The sequence below is a fragment of the Trachurus trachurus genome, assembly GCF_905171665.1.
Source record: "Trachurus trachurus genome assembly, chromosome: 16".
Taxonomy (NCBI): domain Eukaryota; kingdom Metazoa; phylum Chordata; class Actinopteri; order Carangiformes; family Carangidae; genus Trachurus; species Trachurus trachurus.
This window is the reverse complement of record NC_139902.1, coordinates 4,988,174-5,008,403: the sequence shown is the minus strand read 5'-3', so window position 1 is coordinate 5,008,403 and position 20,230 is coordinate 4,988,174. Positions and strand designations below refer to the sequence as shown.

Here is a 20,230-nt window from a genome sequence, read left to right as displayed (position 1 = left end):
TGTTGTTGATTGAAGGGATTTAAGTTTAAAGGGATAGTATCATTTTTTTTACCTAACCAACTGCTGATTGGCGGGCACTAACCCTGGGCCGGAGGGATACGTGAGTTGGTTAGGTCCAAATAAAAACTGCGTTTTTCCTGCACTTTGAAGGGCTGGAAAAAATTATATTATAGCGAACAATGGAACTGGGTTTTTTTTTCTCACGTAAAACCTCTTTTAGGCCGCGAATATAGGGCGTTTCTTTGGGTCCATTCACAACAATGTATGTTGTAAATCTCTGGGCAGGGCTATGGGCTGGCGTTGCTAACGGGAGGAGTGCAGAGAGTTCTACTTCTACTGCAATTAAAGTACTTAAGGGCTATTTGTAGATCATACAACCCCACTTTTAAAAAAAACGCTACTATCCCTTTAAGACTCTGTTCATCTTGTGCTTCCAGGGTATGACAAAAAGTATTGGCACACTGCAGTTCACTTCACAAAAAAAAAAAAAAAATTGGCAACACAATTTTGTCTGTAACATTATTGGCACATTTTGACCCAGATAGATAGAGTAGGCTATTGCCAGATGAAACTAATGTCATTAAAGTGGAGAGGCCTGAGGGCATCTTTTAGAGACAGGACAACATGTGTGACTTTAGAAAGTTAACACACAACTTCTGATTTTGATTAGACTAGAGCCAAAAATAAATAAATGAGCACATTTGATTATTGTTATGCAAGTGTGGATTACTGTGACCTGATCATCTGTTGGGGTTCATATCTGACTTAAGTAGCAAAACATTTATTTAAAGGTGTTCAGAAATGGCCGTTTGTCCTGTTTGTAGCACCTCTGAGTTTCAAGAGTTGCCACACGAGTTTACCCGAGTCGTTATCGAGCAGGCGGGATATTCAATGTTTGGGGCGGGACCAAGCTCGGTGTGTGTACGTGTGTGAGAGTGTGTTTAGCTAACTTAGCTAACTGTTAGCTAGGAGACTTGCTACGTTATAGCTTAGCTTAGCTAGCTAGGCTAAGTGATGGACCGCAGGGATTTTTCTCAGACGTTTGATTGATGGATGACGGATCCTGATCATTGGATGATGAATCGTGAGCAATGTGACACATAATTCCTGTGCCTGCATTATCCAATGCGGAAAAAAATTACCCCACTTTCACCCCGGATTTACTCAAAAATAGAATTTACACAAAGTTTGGGCTACATCGTCTGATAGATGAATGATTACACTAATGTTAAGACCCATAGTGGGCTCAAATTCATTAATTTTTTTTCTGAATACCTTTAAGAATATTATAAGACAGGAGAAAAGGAGAAAAAGGGAAAATAAAAGTAAAAGTATTTTTAATTTTAAAGTCAACTCAACTCAAAGAACTTTATTTTTCCATTGGGAACTTAATCCGCAGAGTGCGACAGTGCATATTAAAAACTATTATATTATATTAAAAAAATTAAAGAGTAGGTTAAAATTGGATACATATAAATGTTAGAAAACAAATAAAAAAAGAAAAACACACACCTACACGCATACACATTCACACACATACCAAATCAGCTATTCATAAAGCAGCTCTAGGTTCTATATCAATAATGTGAAACTATCAAAGTGTCAGTCTACAACAAGTCATGAGGACTGTGATGTCACAACAAAGCAGTCACCGTTCTCACACATGCTCCAAGCCAAAGAAGAAGAAAAAAAAAAAAAAAAACACATGCTCCAAGCCCCGCCCACCTTCACCCACCATCCACCCTGGCAGGATTTGGTTTCTCTTGTATTATGTATGTACGTATGTTGGGTGTTTTACTGAAATCTGTTGTGTTTCATTCAGAAAACCATCAGCCAGTCAAAGGAGAGGCTTGGAGCCTCCTATCTTCTGATTGGCTGACACCGACTTGTTACTAGAGCTCGAGAGAGAAGATGTAAAACTACACTGAGATGGTAGTTGGTTCCTGAAACCACACATACGTCTTCTTATAGATCGACACAGGATACCTGTAAAACACAGAACCTTTAATGTACTTGTACTCCACACCTTCCTCCCAGGCTTTTAGCATCCTGTTAATGGAAACAAGCGTCGGCCTGAAAGGCTTTGACCCGACAAACTGCCGTCATCTCACACACTGTACGTTAACAGCACTTGAGTATTCATGCATATCCAGTCACACTCACATTCCAGCAGTGAGGAGCAGCGTCTCATAGTTACACCAGTCTTACTGCTGCAGCCCTGTTGTTGCCTGTAGGAACAGCCCGTGGACGGCCATTTTTCTCTCGCTGCTGCTGCCATAGCAACAAGCTCAAAAAAAGCAGCCCGACCTGATGTTAATATGATTTGACAGGCAAGAATGTGCATGTGTGTGTGTGGGTGGGTGTTCTATTGAGAGAATATACTTTTCTTGTGCATGCGTGTTCTCAGCTACAGTCGGAGCGCTTCAGTGTGCATGCGTGTCTGTGTTTGTATGTAAAGCTCATTAAGCCCTCAATGTGCCGTTGCTATGCTTCTTAGCTGAGACTCACACAAAAATGAGAGTGGAGACAGCCCATAGTCCCCACACTCACCCACAAGGTTACAAAGATTCTATGTGTGTGTGTGTGTGTGTGTGTGTGTGTGTGTGTGTGTGTGTGTGTGTGTGTGTGTGTGTGTGTGTGTGTGTGCGTGAACTAATCTCTGCTTTCACAGAAAAAAAAAAAAGTCATCACTGCAATTTATGATATTTTCACATTTTTTCATTGTGTAGAGGAATTTTATCCAGCCCCAAAGCACACAATGACCCCAATACATCTGTAGAAGGCTGATAGGGATATTGATCAATAATTACCCCAAACCCACTCATGTGCAGCCCCCTCTTCTTTTTTTTATCCCTGATTAATGGGAGGACATACTACCAGTGAGTGGCCAGTGTCACAATTCATTACAGGGTCTGTATCACAAAATTGGTTTTAAAAATTTGGTCAGGCTATCTGATTTCACTGAGGCTCACTCACATCTATTATTTTTCAATCTTCTCTTTTCCATATAATTGGGAGTATTTCTGACTGAGTGAGATTCTAGCTCTGCACCCACCGCTTCTGCTGCAGAGATTAAGGAAACATGCCAGCCTCATCTCGTTTCCCCGTCCTGCAGGAGAGTATCCCTGTGAAGTTAACGACGATAATCAAGGAGGCCAAATTCTGTGTTTATTTTCAGTCTGACTCGGAGACAAACAACATAATATCTCGGCGACTGAAATGTATTTGTAAAGCTTTAGGAGGTTTGCACTTCTTGCCCCAGTAATTGTTGTTTTGCCGGCGTTGGATTTTTCCTTATCTCAACAATAAGGAGCTGCCCAGAGCAAAGTTGAAGTGACCCAGGGTCACAAGACACAACATTATGAGGATTAGAAACAGCTCGAAAAGTACGGCAATTTTCTTTAATTTGTTCTGTTAACCCTATATTTCCCAGTCTATTCATCAGTTTCGCCCACCTGCTGCCACATGGAAATGTCTCTGTATAAATTTAACATGCAGTCGTCTAAAACGTCTCAGCTCGGTTTCTCTTTAGGAGCAAATCAGGTTTCTCCTGGAAAATTGTAGCTTTTCCAATGAAAACTGTGTTTCTCCTTCATGTGGTTTTTTTAGGAACCAGTTCACAACAGAGCAGTAACAACAACCAGAGTAACCAAACACATGTGAACACTGTGTTTGAAAGAACATTCTCATATCTTCCGGCCAAGACTTTAGAGGGTTTGCCAGACAGAAGTGATAATTGCCCGTCCAGCTCTGTGTCCCGTGTTGTCCCGGTGCTGTCCTCTCCTGTTCCCTCATCAAGCTGCAATTTGGTAAATTAAAAGGTGATCAAGGGGATTAGAGTAACGGCAGACTGTCACATCCCATTTGCCATGCTAACACCAAAATAGCCTCTCAGACAGAATAAAGAGCCTTTCATTGAGTGTTACCAGTGGCTGCAGGGACTGTCAACAACAGTATTTTTAAAAGAAGAACCTCTTACAACTTAATCTTAAAGCTCCTTTCTCTTGTATGTTCTGCAAATCCCAACAGCGCAAACAGAATGGGTTCAATTTCAGATGCAACTTAGATGAAATTTCTCTCCCAGAATCCGAACTGTGCCGACATCATCTGCAGAGAGGTATTCACTACCTGGGAGGCAATCCAGACCAAATGAGATGTGCTTGTGTTATGATCCAGCAAGATCTCATTCAAACCAAAGCCAATGCAACTTGATTTTATTTGTAAAGTTTTTTTTGTGTTTTTTCAGTTCAACAGAGGCAAAAGAAAAACTTCTGATAAAGTTGCTAGAGTTTGAATTAGTGTTTAGTTTTCTCAACTAATAAAAGACAATAGCAAATAGAGGTTTACGTGCATCTCCTGTGGCCTGGGGGAGGCCTCTGGACCCCCGGGGCCTGCTGTGCTGTGCTGGGCTGTGCTGTGCTGGCGGGTAGAGGACTGTTCCACCTTGCTTGATCTGCTGCCAGCGTTGACCTGACCCTGAATTAAGCGAATGAAAATAGATGGATCGCCGATGCCAAGGTTTTCTCAAGACATCTGCCTCGCAACTTTGCCAATGTTTGGCCGATCTATCTACGCTGCATCCTAATTTCCTCAATCCCTGATTTGAATACCACTAATTACCAGAAGATAATGAAGTCTTCAGCCAGTTCCTCGCCGCTCCCCTATAGATACCATTTCAATTAACAATGAACTTTCACTGACGCCACGTATATGCAGAGTTATATATGCTGGGCTGCAAAATGTGTGTGCTCATGGAGATTTTCCATGTAGTTTCAATTAAGACCTCCCTACTCATTCGTGGCCTCTGATGCTCCGAAGCAAGATTAATGCAGTGTAGTCTAGATGACTGGATAGGTAACTGACCTTGACCTGTGTGGGAGCCCAATTAGAGGACCAGACTACACAGCACTAAGGGTTTAAGAGGACCAGAAAGTGAGCTACGCACTACAGCTTCCAAGTTTACTGACAAACAGCCTAATACAGTGGAATGATATCATATGTTGGCCGCTGCTCCCCTACACTAAATCCTCACCACTACTAACCCAGTATATAAAACAGCTTCCTACACATAAATAATTTCTTATGCTACATTATGGCCCTTTTACTTCACTAGAGCATTAACTAATAGACACGAGAATATATGAGTTGTATTACTGGAATGCATCTTCCATCTTCCCCTTCCTTATCTATCATCTAACCCTCTTTGTAAATCCCTCTGATTTTTTTTTTTTTTTTTGCTGTATTCCATCCAGAGTGCTCTCTTTTAAAATAGAGCATCAGATTGGATTCCAGCAGGAGTTAATCAGAAATGCTGCATGGTGCGCAAAGATGACATGCTTTATAAGCAGGGTGGGAAATAACCATCAGCCTCCAGACCAAACACTGTGCAAAAACTGACAGAAACTGGTAGCCTATGTGTGCATCAGCCGAGCACTTTGGCAGACATCCAGTCATTGTGTGATACCATTTTTGATTATGGAAACCCAGTCAAAGTGGGCTGTCAGTTTCACGATCCTGTTTAGACACAATCTTGTTTCTAAGGAGCCGAACGCTGAAACATGCAGCTGACACCAAACCCCCAGTTCCTTTCAGTGGCTTGGAAGAAAGAGGCTGCTTCTTTGGACAGAGGTAGAGACAGATGTTGAACACCGCTGGCAGAGCTGACCGGAGTTGAAACACAGGTCAGCTGCACAAGACAACAATAACCGAAGGACATGGGTAAAAACTGCCTGAGCACGGTGGATCTACTTGGAATTATTTGACAGACTCCCTGCTGGGATCTATCCGGTCTCTAAAGTGTCACAGTGCTGCCAGTGATGAGTGTTGGTTATGTGCCTGGAAGCATACAGTAGCCCGGCTGGATCCCGTCCCTCTGATTCTCTTCTGCTGCATCTAACATATGCCATTTTCCCCCCATGTGATAAAGAAATTATGTTGTTTTAGGAAGGAAAAAATGTTGTTCAAGCTCTTGTTCTTTGAGATACTATGATTTACTGCTTTTTTTATGTCCACAGAAAGGCAAGTATTCCATCTGATGAAACATAATCATAAAACAACAGGAGCAAAAGCAACAGCAGTGGAACAAATGAAAGCACCAAACAAATTGTTAAATGTAGTCCAATAAAAAAAAAAAAAAAAAAAAACAGATTAGCTCTGTATGTGTTTCTTCACATGTACCAGAAAGCACATGTGTTTGTATCTGATGAGGAAATAAGCCGTCAAATTCCTCAAAACTCCAAATGTCTTATCAGGATTCTTTCTGCTAATTTCACTCATCACTCGTCGCAAAATTTGCACATGCAATTTGTTCTACATATTTAGCACAATCAGGCATTATGTGCGGCTGCATGGGCAATTTTTTTTTTCCTATCCTTTTCTCAACGCTTGCTGCTTCTTTCTGCTGCGTAAAATATTTGGTAAGTCCTGTGCAAAAATAAATCCCCCTACTGCTGGGTCAGACCATGATGAATCCCTGTTAAATTTTCTTCAATATGCCATTTTTCCATGCTGAGGTTTTTTTTTCTGTCTTTCTTTCTTCTGTTGTCTGTATTGGTGTGCAGTAGCCATGCTGAGAATCCATTTCAATATGGTGAGATTTTGTGCTGTATAATCCCACTTTATGATAATTACTGGGATGATTCCACTCTGGCTGTAAATTTGAACCCAGACAAATACCCGTGATGATGAACAACTATGGCGTCACCAGCTCTGGTACGCTGCGATTCATATCTAATCTATCTATAAGATTATTATGTGAATCATCACAGCTAGTTTCATCCTCTTAAATGCATTTTAATAGTTTAACCAAGCAATTAAAGGCCAAGTGCAGTTCACTTAAGAGGTTGTTATAGTGTGTTTAAGAGCTCAGTCATCGCTGTTTGTTTGCACAGCTTAGTGCAGGACGGCTGTGTGTACACCTCTTCAATGATGACGCCCAGTAATTGCTCATTTCATCCCAGAGGCTTTGTGTTATAAACTATCATATGTTTGATCAGGTCTAATAACTCAAGGGGACTTACACTGCTGTGCTGTAAATTGCTTTAATATACCATGAGGGGCTTGTCAATTAAATATGAGGTTTATGCTCCACCGTGCCACTACAGGATGGGAACAGGGACAGGAAGCTTTCAAGAGCAGAAAACACAGAGTGGCCACTCCCAGGATTCTTCTCTCTCTTTTTTTTTTTTTTTAGCTTAAGAACAAGTTGACACCACCAGACATGAAATATTACAAACTCCGAATATCCTCCACTTCACCTCTGCAATAAGGAGTTTTACACATTCACTGTGAAGCCGTGCTTGTGGTTTGAAGTGCTGACACCTGAAGTAGGCTGACGTGTCCTCACCACTCACTCCCTCTTATCGGGGACACGCAGGCACCTTCCTCACACAGCAGACTGGACCAGCGCTGCCACTTTTAACCTGCCTCCTCCTCAGACTGGTGCTGCTGAGGTGTTTTCATATGCCTCACGGTGATTCGGAATGAATTAGTCCCGTCTGTGTACTACACAACTGTACCGGTACTGTGAGTCGCATGCAGTGACAGGGAGGATTCTGAGATGAGGAAAGACAGACTAACTGCATGGATAAACAGGGCCAGGGAGCTCACCAATTTGCCCATTGGCAAGCATTAGGTTTATAACAAGCAACCTGACAGCACATTTTCTTCTTAGGTTAGATCGTCTGGCAGCTGGCGGTATCACATCGCCTCACCACGACGCCTCCAACTACACATGTCAGTCTTCTCTCAAGCAAACTGCAGTGTGGTTTGTTAGAAGCCGGAATGTGATGCAAACTAAGTGCAAGAAACAACCACAACAACACGCTGTTTTATGGCTTTAAGGTGAGAAGTGTTGACATCTGAAAGCCACGAGTTACCCATGCCTGGAAAGCAGAGTATAACAAAATGAAACGACAGAAAAGCACAGTGTGTGCCGAGCTTCAATTTCAGCTATTTTTTTAAGAGTTCTTCATTGAAATGAACACCAGAGAAGGTAGGAGTGAGGTCTATTATGTTCGGTTCAAACATCAGGGAAATGGGAATCCAGATTTTTAAATCTCTAACCAGGTGGGAGGAAAAGATTATCAAAACAGGAGAAAACTTCTCTGCAATGGTTCAGATCAGAGAGAACAAACTGCACTGGCGGCCTCCTTTGGATGCAACAATGGCTGGGTTCTTTCCAAAGTGCCTTGTGAGTTGACATACCCAGCACCACCTACGTGGACATGGCTGCTGGTGATTTCCAACCTAGTGAATAATAAAAGAGGAAGTACTCTGATCCCAAACTCTCGTATCAGCGGCAGCAGATCTGCACTCTAAATGTTTTTGAGGAAGACTGTTCCGGTCCTCCAGGTTCAACAACACGTCCACGCTGCTGCTTGCTGTGCTTCTACTGGCTAATTACAGTGAAACCAAAGGAAATTATGGTTCATAAAACATTCAGAGAATACTGTGAATGCACATAATTAAGAACATGTTTTCCTCTAAAGTAGCAAATCCGTATTTAAGGCTAATTCAGGGCCACAGTTGAAGCTGGTTTTTCCCATTTAGCACTGGCATTACAACAAACTTGTTGACAATGCCAAGTAGGTCATTGTTAAAGCCAACCTGTGACAAATAGCATTTGCTCTTTATTTTTAGCACATTTTAATGTGACTAGCAGATGGTTGCTGCACATAGCGCTGTACAATGACTCATAAGTGTCACCGAGTTTAACAATCATAGGAAAGTGTTAAAAAAAGATATAGAAAGTTGATTCTTGCAAACCATTTAACCGGATCCATCTGGTACACAAAACAAACACTAATTGATATTTGCAAATATTATCTCGACCTGGGTCACTTTTCAGGCATTATGGGCTATTATTTCATTAGCTGTTTTCTAAGTGTACTTTTCCCTCCGCTTGCCAGTTTATGTATTATTCAGAGTGGTTGCTGTGAAGTCATGGAGAGATTAAATAGATTAAAATAAATCTATTGTCACCATCATTTGATGTTTGCTCATGGGCATTAATGACCATGTTATTGTTGTTGAAAGGATTCACTGGCCCCGGTGCTGCTTAGTGACATTCACTCATGGCAGCACACTGCCATCATCTGGCTGATGCAGAGCACAGCCAAACACAAGCAACCAGAGTCTCAACAAATACCCTGGATATGACTATAGTAAGAAAAGGTGGGCTTTTGATATTGCACCAATCTCTTAGTTTCTAAGAATCTAAATAAATGCTTATATTTTAAGTGTCCTGATTTAATTGTAAATACCTTTACATGCAGGATTTTGCAATGACTCATGTGAAAAAATACACAGTTCCCCACATGTATGGTGAGTTTAAAATAGCACAAGCAAAACAAAAAACTGTCAAAATAAAATGTCAACTATATATAAACCTCTCGCCATCTGTTCCTCAATCTTCTCATGCAGTCTCCACAGAGAAACATCTGTTTTAAGCAGCTTAATGGAATAATATGGCAAATTCTTGCTTGTTAGTCGTGACAATGGTGGGGCTTGTGGTGCAGCCTTCCTCACATGGACAACGTCTTTGACATGTTTGTGTCAGCTGACCAGATTTTCCAGGAAGAGCAGCCAGCCAGCCTACATGCTGGATGTTGTCTGGATCACAGTATGTGGGACAGTGTTTCCAAACACTGACTCTGATGCCTTTAGGCCTGGGGAATGGGGATGGCTCTAATTTTGGACCCCATGCTGCAATCTTGGCCCTCTATCCAAAATGTTATGTCTCATCTAGGATACTACTCTGACTCATGTCTCTTTAATATCACATATTCTGGACTCTGTTTACCAATTGTGTTCAGATCTACTTTTTTTTTTTACTTCACTTTAAAAGTAATTATTTTCATCCAAGTATGAGTAGTACTTCTATTTTTTAAGTTATTGGTTAATTGTTTTTGTTTTTCCCAGGTGCACATTAAAAATAGTGTACAAATATTCCTACATTATAGTGATCCTAGGCTTGAAATATGTATGTTGATGTCTTAGTATAAGGACACTTAAGTTCTTTATGTTCCCTAAAAGTGATCCAAGTGAAGGGTGACTGAGTTCCACACAGGATTATACTATATTCCTTACAGTAAACCTGTGATGCACAGACCATTTACACTGATGTGATTGTATTGTATGCTGCTCATTTGTGCCATCAACTGGATCACAGTGACTTGTCTCTGACACAAAAGGCACCTGGTTTTACATTTAAATATTCATAACGTTTAAATATTCATAAGGTCTGGTATCATTTGACTGTTATTTTGTGAATATTTAGTGATGACGGTATTTATCAGAGGTGGAAGCCACTGAGTAGCCTATTCCCATTTTATTTACTTTATACTTGCACTTCATGTCATTTCATAGCATGCCACAACAAAAGTGGGAGATGTCTGCTCTAAAGCTGTATTTTTTACCTTTGATTCTTTAGGTATGTATATCTCATTTTGATTTGTGGCACAGATTGTAGGACTTGTACTTGTAGCAGAGTTTTTCTCTTCAGTTAACCCAGGCCCACCTTACTGCCCTGAAAGAAGAGACTGGCCAACACTACTCTCACCACTGGTATTTCTATGCTTTATATATTAGGCAATATCAAATTCATAGTGGGGGTTTAGCTTGTTTTTTCATGTTGTTTTTATCCATGTGTTTTTAGGTTACTTGTAATTGTATGTGTGGGATCCCATGGAGAATATTCATCGCTCCTATAATGAAGTAGGCTAAAGGCTAATGGGGGATCCTAATAAATAAACAATATGCAATAGTATTACTGTTATACTTGGTGGTGTTCTGGTTTTTCCTGTGGAGCCTGCCTGTAGCTGTAACATAAGCCGCACAGAGCAGTGTACATCCATCCGTGTTGTTTTGGTCCATCAGGCCGACATGAGCAGGACCAATAGGAGAGCAGGGGGCGGGGCGTCGGCTTCATCTCTCTTCGGTGTGTGAACCCCAACAAAACAACGACGACGCGACGGATGGCAGACAAGTGCTAATAAAGCAGACAACAGGTAAGAGCTGGGCGAACACGGTGCATTTATTTGTGTGTGCGTCACTAACAGGCTGCGGTCGGAGCGGTGCACGGTTAACGGTCTGTCTTCACCGGGCTGCGGGCTGGTCTCCGTCTGCTGAGCAGCCCCTCCACTCGAGCAATACATTAACAAAATGTCGTAATTGACGCGTCCACATTAAACTAATGTCTTGACGATAATGTCGTGGTTAAAATGTAGAAGCCAAATGTGGGTTACGGTGGTGAGAAAGAGGGCGGTGAGAGGTTTTCCTGAGGCCAGAACGCGGTGTTCTCTCTGCGGGCTCAGCAGCTCAGCAGCATGGCGGCGGCCCCGGCCTGTGTCTGTCCTGCAGCTGCAGCAGCGCTTTGACTCAGACCTATAATCTTATTTCCACACCGTTGTCAAGTCCTCGCATTGTGTAACGTTGACATACATCACCAGGAGCTGGCAAAGCCTAACGCTAACGGTGAAAGGAGTGATTAAATCGTACAGTACTATTATCACAGGTCCTGCATTAATTATCCTACACAAGTAAATGAACCTCAGTATCATCAGTAAAATGCAGCTGAAGTGTCAAACATAAACGTGCTCCTTCAATATGCAGGTAAATGCAAAGAAGCTGTCATCATGTCAGACATGTGACAGGCCTCAGCAGACAGGCCTCAGCGTTTGTTCCAAATATCAACAGTGTTGGACACGTTGCTTTAAAAAAAAAAAAGTAATTAGTTATAGTTACTTTCCCCAAAAGGCAACTGAGTTAGTAACTGAATTTCTACATAATAAAAGTAACTGATTACCAGGGAGAGTAACTATTTCCTTACTTTATTTATAAAATGCTCAAATATGTCACAATACTTGGACTCACCCCCCTAACCCACTAACCATAAAACCCTAACCACCTCACGTTTATCTGGAACTAACCAGTATTCCTGCGCACAGGCAGGAAACATACCACACATTTATCTCTGACAGTCTGTTGTGTAAACTCTTACCTCTGAAGCCTTAATCTAAAAGTTATCTTGTAGATAAAAATGCCAAATAAATGATCAAGGTACAACAGATAATAAGACTACTTTCAGCAGCTTTTCATTAAAAAGAGGCCTATGTTACAGTCATCTGTGAATAACTATAATCTGGACAGGGCAATATTATCTTTTAGAAATATGAATGAGTGGTGGCAGTCAAACAGAATCAAACTTAAGTTAGGGCAGCTTTTAATTTTTTTTTCGATAACTGTGTACACTTTCCCACAGCCTAAAGTATCATCTCCAGACGTTAGGTGTTATATAGACATACGTTTTTCACAAAGATTAACATCAGTCATCACATTTGTATTTTTTTCTTTCAAAAAGTAATAAAATATTATCAAATTGCCTAAATTGTAGATATTTTTTGTTAATTGACCTCTCAACTAATGGCTACAGCCCAACTCAAGTAGTAGCACTTGGTCCATTTCAGAACTATTACTGTGTTATGAGTAGTGATACATTTAATGCCACAGGGGGTAAAGGCTGACCAATATTATTAACCCTGCTCTGCACAGTGACTACAGCTGATGTACTTCAGTAGAAAGAACAATATTTACCCAAGATATGGAGCAGAGTACAGAGCAGGAAATGGAATCGTTCAAGCTTGTAGCAAGTTGTAGCATGTTTTCAATTGTGTTAATGTGCTTAGTCACGTTGCAGCATCAGGAAAATAAACAAAACAAGAGCAGTACCAAGTGGATACTTGATGGATACTCCAGCCACTACACTTGACTGCCATCACTCCATCTTGAAAAGTGCAATATAAACAAAGACTAGCCACTACCCCAGAAAACAGAAGGTCACTAAAAACTCACTGCTAAAATGTCTGCCGCAGAAAGATGGTTGAAAATGTCAGCACACACAAACGCACAAACTCCAGTGTTGTCATCCTTACACACACAGTCTGTTTAAACTAGTACTTCCTACAACTTATGAATATTACAGTGATGTCAGAGATGTGAGCATTAATCTACACTACTCATGACCGCACAGGACATGCGCCATTAAAAATCATTTCATCTTTAATGACCAAGAAGATGCCTTATTGACCATACAGCAGCCTGGCATCAGAACATAGTAGAAAAATAATAGACTATGACCACTTTTGAAGGATACTACATAAGCATAAGGATGAAACGGTGAGCCTAATGTACCGTATACAACTTTGAAAATTAGAGTGGTCTTTGGCAGCCACACTTTGAAGTCCCAACGGAATCATTTGGGATGTATTATTAAAAGGTTGTTTTCTTGATTATCATGAACAGTGCACCAGTTGAGGTCTTTTCCTCTGGGGAAATGTTTGCTGGAATCCGTCCAGGCCCAATTTCACATTCAAATGGCTGCATGGCATGCAGTCAGTCAGCACGTCCTGCTGCAACTATACAGCAGCTCCTCTCTCCTCCCCTCTATTCATGCCAGCTTTTGTGTTGTGTACAGACAGCTGCAGCTATGGGCAAGGCCCAGTCACACTTGTCCAAGCACAAAGACGAGAGTCAGGATGCGCTGACCACTGCCGACGGTCAGACAGAAGAGGATGGCAAAAATGGAGATGTGTCTCAGTTCCCCTACGTGGAGTTCACCGGACGGGACAGCGTGACGTGCCCCACATGTCAGGGCACCGGCAGGATCCCACGAGGTACCGCTAGATATTAGTCTGTATTTCTACATGACCTCTCTGAAAACTTGACTTCATTTTAGCATTAAACATTAATGGCCATCTAAGCAGCAATCAAAACCTGAGATATTATTTATAACAAGTCCAACAGTCTCCAGATCTGCGTGGGTGTTGGTTTTATCAGATTTGATTGACAGTGACAGCGATGTTAGCAAACAACATAAAGAAAATATATTTTCACAGCCTGGAAATCTGTAGGAAGCACCTGCACATGATTGAGGCATTAAGTAATGGTGATTCATTCTAACTCTGAGAGATCTGAAACATGACAATGTGCTTGTGTTTACTAACCAGCATAGTGTGTGACACCGTATGTCAAACTTGTTCCCGAGGCTCGAGGTCTCACATTTGTAGCTATTGTTTTACATTTAAAAACTTGTGCATTTTGCAGTGAAAAAAATGAAGGCTTCTGTATTTGTATGCACTTCAGTATGTCCACATGTCAAACTCCAATATTCTTACAAGAAACCGAAACTTCATAGAAATCAGATCCAGGAGTCTAGTGTGTACATTTCCAACTGACACTGCAAATTTCCAAATGTAGGGAATACAGGTTTCACAGCCCCAACCAGCCTCATCCCTATGTTCAAGAGTTAAAGGGATAGTTCAACATTTTGGCATAATCCCTATAGTGTTAGGAGTAGATTTGTTACCTTTCATTGTCGGTGCAAGCTACTTTTAGAATGGCGGAGCAGAGCCGTGAGCTGCTCAGAGCTACGCTACGGAGGCTTATGTAATTTCTTGGTTTCCCTCATCAAACTCATCAAATACACATTCCAACAACTCCAAAACGCTCTGGTGGACAAGATGTAACCTACACATTCATCACGCTATGAGATAATAACGGAACGTTACGAGACAGAGTTGTTTTCGAGGCAAATGCAGAGACTGCTTGCCAAAAAACTGCCCCCGACGAGAAACGAAACCGCTGATGCACGTTCCCGTCGGGGGCAGTTTTTTTGCTGAGCAGCTGCTCCACCGTTCTAAAAACAGCTTGCACCGACAATTAAAGGTAACGAACCTACTCCTAAAACTATAAGGATTATGGCAATGGGTCAATTTGCCAAAAATGTTTAACTATCCCTTTAATGTCAACACTGTGCAGTTGGTCCATAAGAATAATGATTGAGAAAAACAAATCTGTTGTCCACATTGACATTGACTGACCAAAAATGCCCACAGTGAAATGACAGCCTTCCTGTTTTAAATCGTCCAACAGGTCAAGAGAACCAGCTCGTGGCTCTGATTCCCTACAGCGACCAAAGGCTCCGGCCAAGCAGGACGTGAGTGTGCACCCAGTGCTCTTTTCAGATTAGCTGTGTTAGCTTTCTGCATGGTGAAATGATGAGTCTGAAGTCATCAGCTGTTTCTAGGGTCTCACTTCTCTTTTTCGGTGTCACACAGAAAACTCTATGTCACGATATCAGTGGCTCTGTGCCTGCTGCTGTCCGGCCTGGCTGTCTTCTTCCTGTTCCCGCGCTCCATTGATGTATCTTACGTGGGGGTGAAGTCCGCCTACGTCTCCTACGACCAGGACAAACGAATTGTCTATCTCAACATTACAGTAAGACTGTGTAAAACTTTTTAAATGAGCAACTGCCAATTAAGCTCTGTTGTTGTCACAGCCTCACACCATCTGTCCTCTGTCGTCCAGAACACTCTGAACATCACCAACAACAACTACTACGCCATATCTGTGACCAACATCACGGCGCAAGTACAGTTCTCCAAGACGGTGATAGGCAAGGCCAAGTTTAGCAACAGCACAGTGATCATACCGCTGGACGAAGAGCAGGTAGGTCCAAACGCTTCACACACACACACTCAACAACACACACTCCACCACTGGTCAGAAAATGAATTCAAGTGAATGCACTGAACTCCTGATCCACTGTAGTCATGACACTTTCACAGCCCACACAACAGCTCATTGTTGCACCCACATTCACAATAGCAGGCAACCTCATCCGACTTCAATCACAGACTTGTCTTGTGACGGTTTTAGAAAATACAATCAGGCACATTTCTACAAAATCCAGACTTCAAACAGAGTCTTCTTAGTGCTGTTAAAGCTTCACTTGTTAGATTACAAATCTTGGCAGCACCTCTCAGTACTAACCATTGTTGGAACAAAATTTTTTGTTTGTAACAGCAGAAATGAGTAATTTTGTGATATAAATTGTGTTGTTGCAGATCGACTACACAGTCCCTACCACCATTGCAGATGAGATGAGTTATATGTTGTAAGTAACTTCTGCAAAATCCCCCCCAAAAAAACTAAAATGTGCAACTGACATGTTAACCATTATCGTTTTATCTTAACTCACTTCCTTCCTTTCTTTCTTTCTTTCTTTCTTTCTTTCTTTCTTTCAGTGACTACTGCACCTTGCCAACCATTAAAGTTCACAACATAGTGGTCATGATGCAGTAAGTACACAACTCATTATCCTTGAGTTTATCATGAAACACGACTGGGCATCAGACTGTTTCCTGTCAACAGTTCTCTCCTCCACACTCACATGGTTTCACCCACACATGTTGACGAGCTGCCCAGAACAAACCCAGCCTTCTGTTGTGCAGATCCACGGGCCTTTGGGTGCCTTGCTCAATTACGCGCCAACGTGGACATTAAAGCAGACTGTAAATTTAGCCAACAGTTCTCAGAGGCAGAAATGAGCTTTATTGCTCGACTTAATCCTCTGTGGCAAAAGCCAAAATAGAAGCTTTTGTGCCAAGTATCATGAGATTGGATTCCAGTCGAAAATAGGCAAGAGGAGTTATAATGTAATGCCACTTGTGTGTGTTGCAAGTTTCAGTTTGATGCATTTATCAAGAGGAAACTGCTTAAATAGCTCCGAAGAGTGATCATGTATTTATTTCAGTCTGTTCCGTTTGCTCTGGGAGGTGAGGCAGGCTAATGACTCCAGCAAAGTATTGTGCTTTATACAAATGCACACATGACATCAGTACAAAGACTTTATAAGTTCTGACTCACAGTACTCAGTTTAAACAGTTTAGTCTGCGGATTTCTTCATATTATATACTAGTGGAAGTATTTGATCATTTCCTGTGGATCTTGAGATCAACTCTGATCCAAGTCAAAAAGAAAAGTTTTACCCCAGAGAAATATTTGAAATCTACTCCGAATGAGGGGTTCCTCATCCGTTTCTTCCACACTATGGCAGGATTTTAAAAGGAATGGTTTTGGCAAATTTGCCTATTTCCATAATCCTTATAGTCATAGCAGTAGGTTCTTTACCTTTGATTATCAGTGCATGTTGTTTTGAGATCGGCGGGGCAGAGACGTGAGCTGCTCAGTGAACACAATGGAGGTGAACGGTACTGGTCCCCTTTCCCTCATCAAACTCATCAAATACACAATGCAACAACTCCATAACGCTCTGGTGGACAAGTTGTGACCTGCACATTCACCACGCTATGAAATAATCATATATAATTATGCAACATTACAACACATGAAGCAAATACTGGGAACTACTTGCGCTTTTGAAATCACTCCGCCCAGCAGTCGTGTCTGGAATGTAGTTCCGGCTGTGCATTTGCCTCGACAACAACAACATCTCGTAGTGTTACATGCAGCGTGTCCCACCTTGTTGTCTGACGTCCCATCTTCTCCTCAGGGTGACGGTGACGACGGCGTACTTCGGACACACGGAGCAGGTCTCCCAGGAGATGTACCAGTATGTGGACTGTGGGGGGAACACCACCTCCTTGCATGGGCATGTGCAGGTCTATCAGTAAGGCAAGCAGAAGAGCACAGTGTCAGATTAGATGCTGTTGTAAGTGAGGGTCTCACAGGTCTGAGGTTGACTGAGCTGACTCCAACAAAGGAGCTCTTCCACAATGAAACGATTGACAGCAGTAGTTTGGATATGATGCACTTTAGCCCGATCCTTATCTACAGAGAGTATTGAGAATGTCGGATTGGAGAACAGTGGGAAAACGGTCACTGCTGCTGCCCCCTTATATTCTATACCACTTTTAAATACTTTTAATAAAAAAAAAAGAATACAGAAACTAAGCTATGAGAGGTACTTGAGTTATTTTGTCTTAGTGAAATCTACTGAGCAGTTCCTAACCACTTGTGTCTGCCCTCTTTTTCATTCCTTCTTGCTGCAGCATTGCTTTTTTTGTTTCATAAAATAGAAATCTTGATATTGTGTAGTGCAATGCGTTTGATGTATTATCTTATGTCATTTCTTGGGGGGAGAAGGTTCCGTTTTTTTTTATTTTCAGCTTGAGTAAAGGTTGGCAGTGTCAGTTTATCTATCCATCAGCAAACATTGATAATGTGAAGACTTTGACATCAGCATATTTTTAATGAATAATTAAAACCATTTTTGCCATTTACAAAAAAAACAACAAACAAAACAAAACTTTTTAAAAAGGGATTATATTTTCAATTTCATAGCAAATGTGAGTGTTAAAGTGGGCTGTTGAGTACAGGGTTATGTAAATATCAATATAAAATGTGCACTTTCCTCCTGGTTTGCTTTAACGCATTATATCTATAATAACTTTTCCCTTTAACAAGGCTATCTGATTTGTGTGGTTATGTTTCCAGTGCTATTAATTAATCCATTCTGCATCTTTACTTGTGTTTCGACTGCTACCCCTTAATTTTTCAGAATATTCTGCCCGTGGTATTTTTTTTTTAATCACATATGATTTTGGATTGGCTGGTGATAACTGGAAGTGACTCATGCTGGGATAATGTTTTCAGTTTTACAACAGCACAGACTGTGTGAGTTCCTGAATGTTTTTTTGTTTTTTTGGCTGCCAGATGATGCACATAACATAAATGCCAAGTATGATTTCAAAGTTAAACATTTTCAAAATACAATTCCCTGTCATCACAAGAAAACTGTAAGATCCAACCCTTCATTTGTTGATGCACAGTGTAGATGTAAAAACCTTTCTGTTTCTGCCCAACATCTCCACAACATCTTTGTGTTTTTAATGCATGAAGCTGAAAATAAAATCATGGTTCACTTCAGAAAACATCTCAGGTTCTTGTGTCGGTTTATACATTTCTGCATACACACAGGTGGTGATGAGTGTTCTGCTAAACCACAGTTTTACTTGCTGCTACTTAAACTCATATTAGCCTCTACTTAGCTCATATTAGTCCACTGTTATTCAATTACTTTCATATTCATCAGATAATTAAACAATGTTAACATCTAGATCTTTTTTTTTTTTTTTTTTTTTACTACTGTGGTAGAACATTTTTAAGCAGTGTTGACATGTATCTGGTGGTTTAATGAGGATAAAACTAATCTCTATTCATTTGCTGTACCGTACACATATTCACTAATTCTGATATTTGCACATTTATTATAACACTGGAGCATATTATTGTCATTATTGATTGATCTGTTGATCATTTTCTCAAAGAACTGGGTCAGAAAATCATGAAGTCACAGTTTTCCAGCACATCTTATTTTCCAAAACACAACCGATATTCAGTTTACTACACAGCAAAAAAAAAAACAAATACTCACACTTATAATTGAATATTTTGCCATTTCTTTGAGATTTTAACAGCATTTGAAGATTCATTTTGTTTTAATTGATCCACCAATTAATCATTTCGTCTTCAGATTATTGTGTCTAAATGCAGCCACATATTTTCACACTAACACCAATTTTCATGCAGACAAAACAAACTAAGATACTGAAAATCCTTCAGCTCTTGGAGCTTTAGTAGCAGTCGAGCTAAAAAGGAAATGTATCCTGAGAGTAACATTGTAGGAAAAAAACAATAGCAACAATACATTAAAATAAACCATTAATAGTTAAAGTGCTGCAGTCAAAATCCTATTCAAATTTAAGTATCATTAGAATCATCTATTTGAGGTAAGAAAAGTCCTCAGGAGCAATATTCCTCATGTAACCTATTACTTTACTACATAAATGCATGTAGCAAAGTAATATAAACCATAAGTACTGCTTGAAAATGATTCTGAATTGCAGTACCAGAGTAAATTAACTTGGTTATTTGACATCATAGAGGACGATGGTAGAAGACGCATGATAAACAAGAGACAAACAGGACAATAGGCTACTGTAGGTCTTGACTGGCTGCTGCTGAGCCGAGTGAACAGAGCAGCTCAGTGACCAACAACCATCACCACTGACTCCACCACTAGAGGGCAAACCACAAGGCAGAGGAACACAGCTCACCACTATAGATATACAGTAGTAAATAACCACAAAGATTTAAAATGAAACAATAAGCCATTTCTGTTCCTGGTTGAATCTTTTTGCTCCAACTGCATTTAACAATGCAGCTCTAGTAGTAATGCAGTTTGTTTCATAGCTAGTGTTTTGAGTTTAAAAAATTGGCATCCAGGGGTAAAATGGTCATAACTAATATTTGTTATGATACATTTTCTATAGATTGTTATGCTTGTATTGTGCTGTATGTCACTGTGTTATTACAGACTTCTTGCTGGAGCTAAAAACACAACGTCCCCAGTCATGATGGTATGTTC

The 20,230-nt window shown here is 40.8% G+C and overlaps 1 protein-coding gene across 1 annotated transcript; it reads left to right on the top strand.

Moving 5' to 3' along the window:
• Window positions 1-10,941: 10,941 nt before the first annotated feature.
• On the top strand, window positions 10,942-18,734 carry tmem106ba (transmembrane protein 106Ba). Its single transcript, XM_083989912.1, has 8 exons — window positions 10,942-11,009; window positions 13,475-13,673; window positions 14,932-14,995; window positions 15,117-15,276; window positions 15,367-15,507; window positions 15,906-15,955; window positions 16,086-16,139; window positions 17,354-18,734. Exons 2-8 carry the CDS (start codon window positions 13,487-13,489, stop codon window positions 17,472-17,474), a joined length of 777 nt encoding a protein of 258 aa, XP_083846038.1. The 5' UTR covers window positions 10,942-11,009; window positions 13,475-13,486; the 3' UTR covers window positions 17,475-18,734.
• Window positions 18,735-20,230: the final 1,496 nt, after the last annotated feature.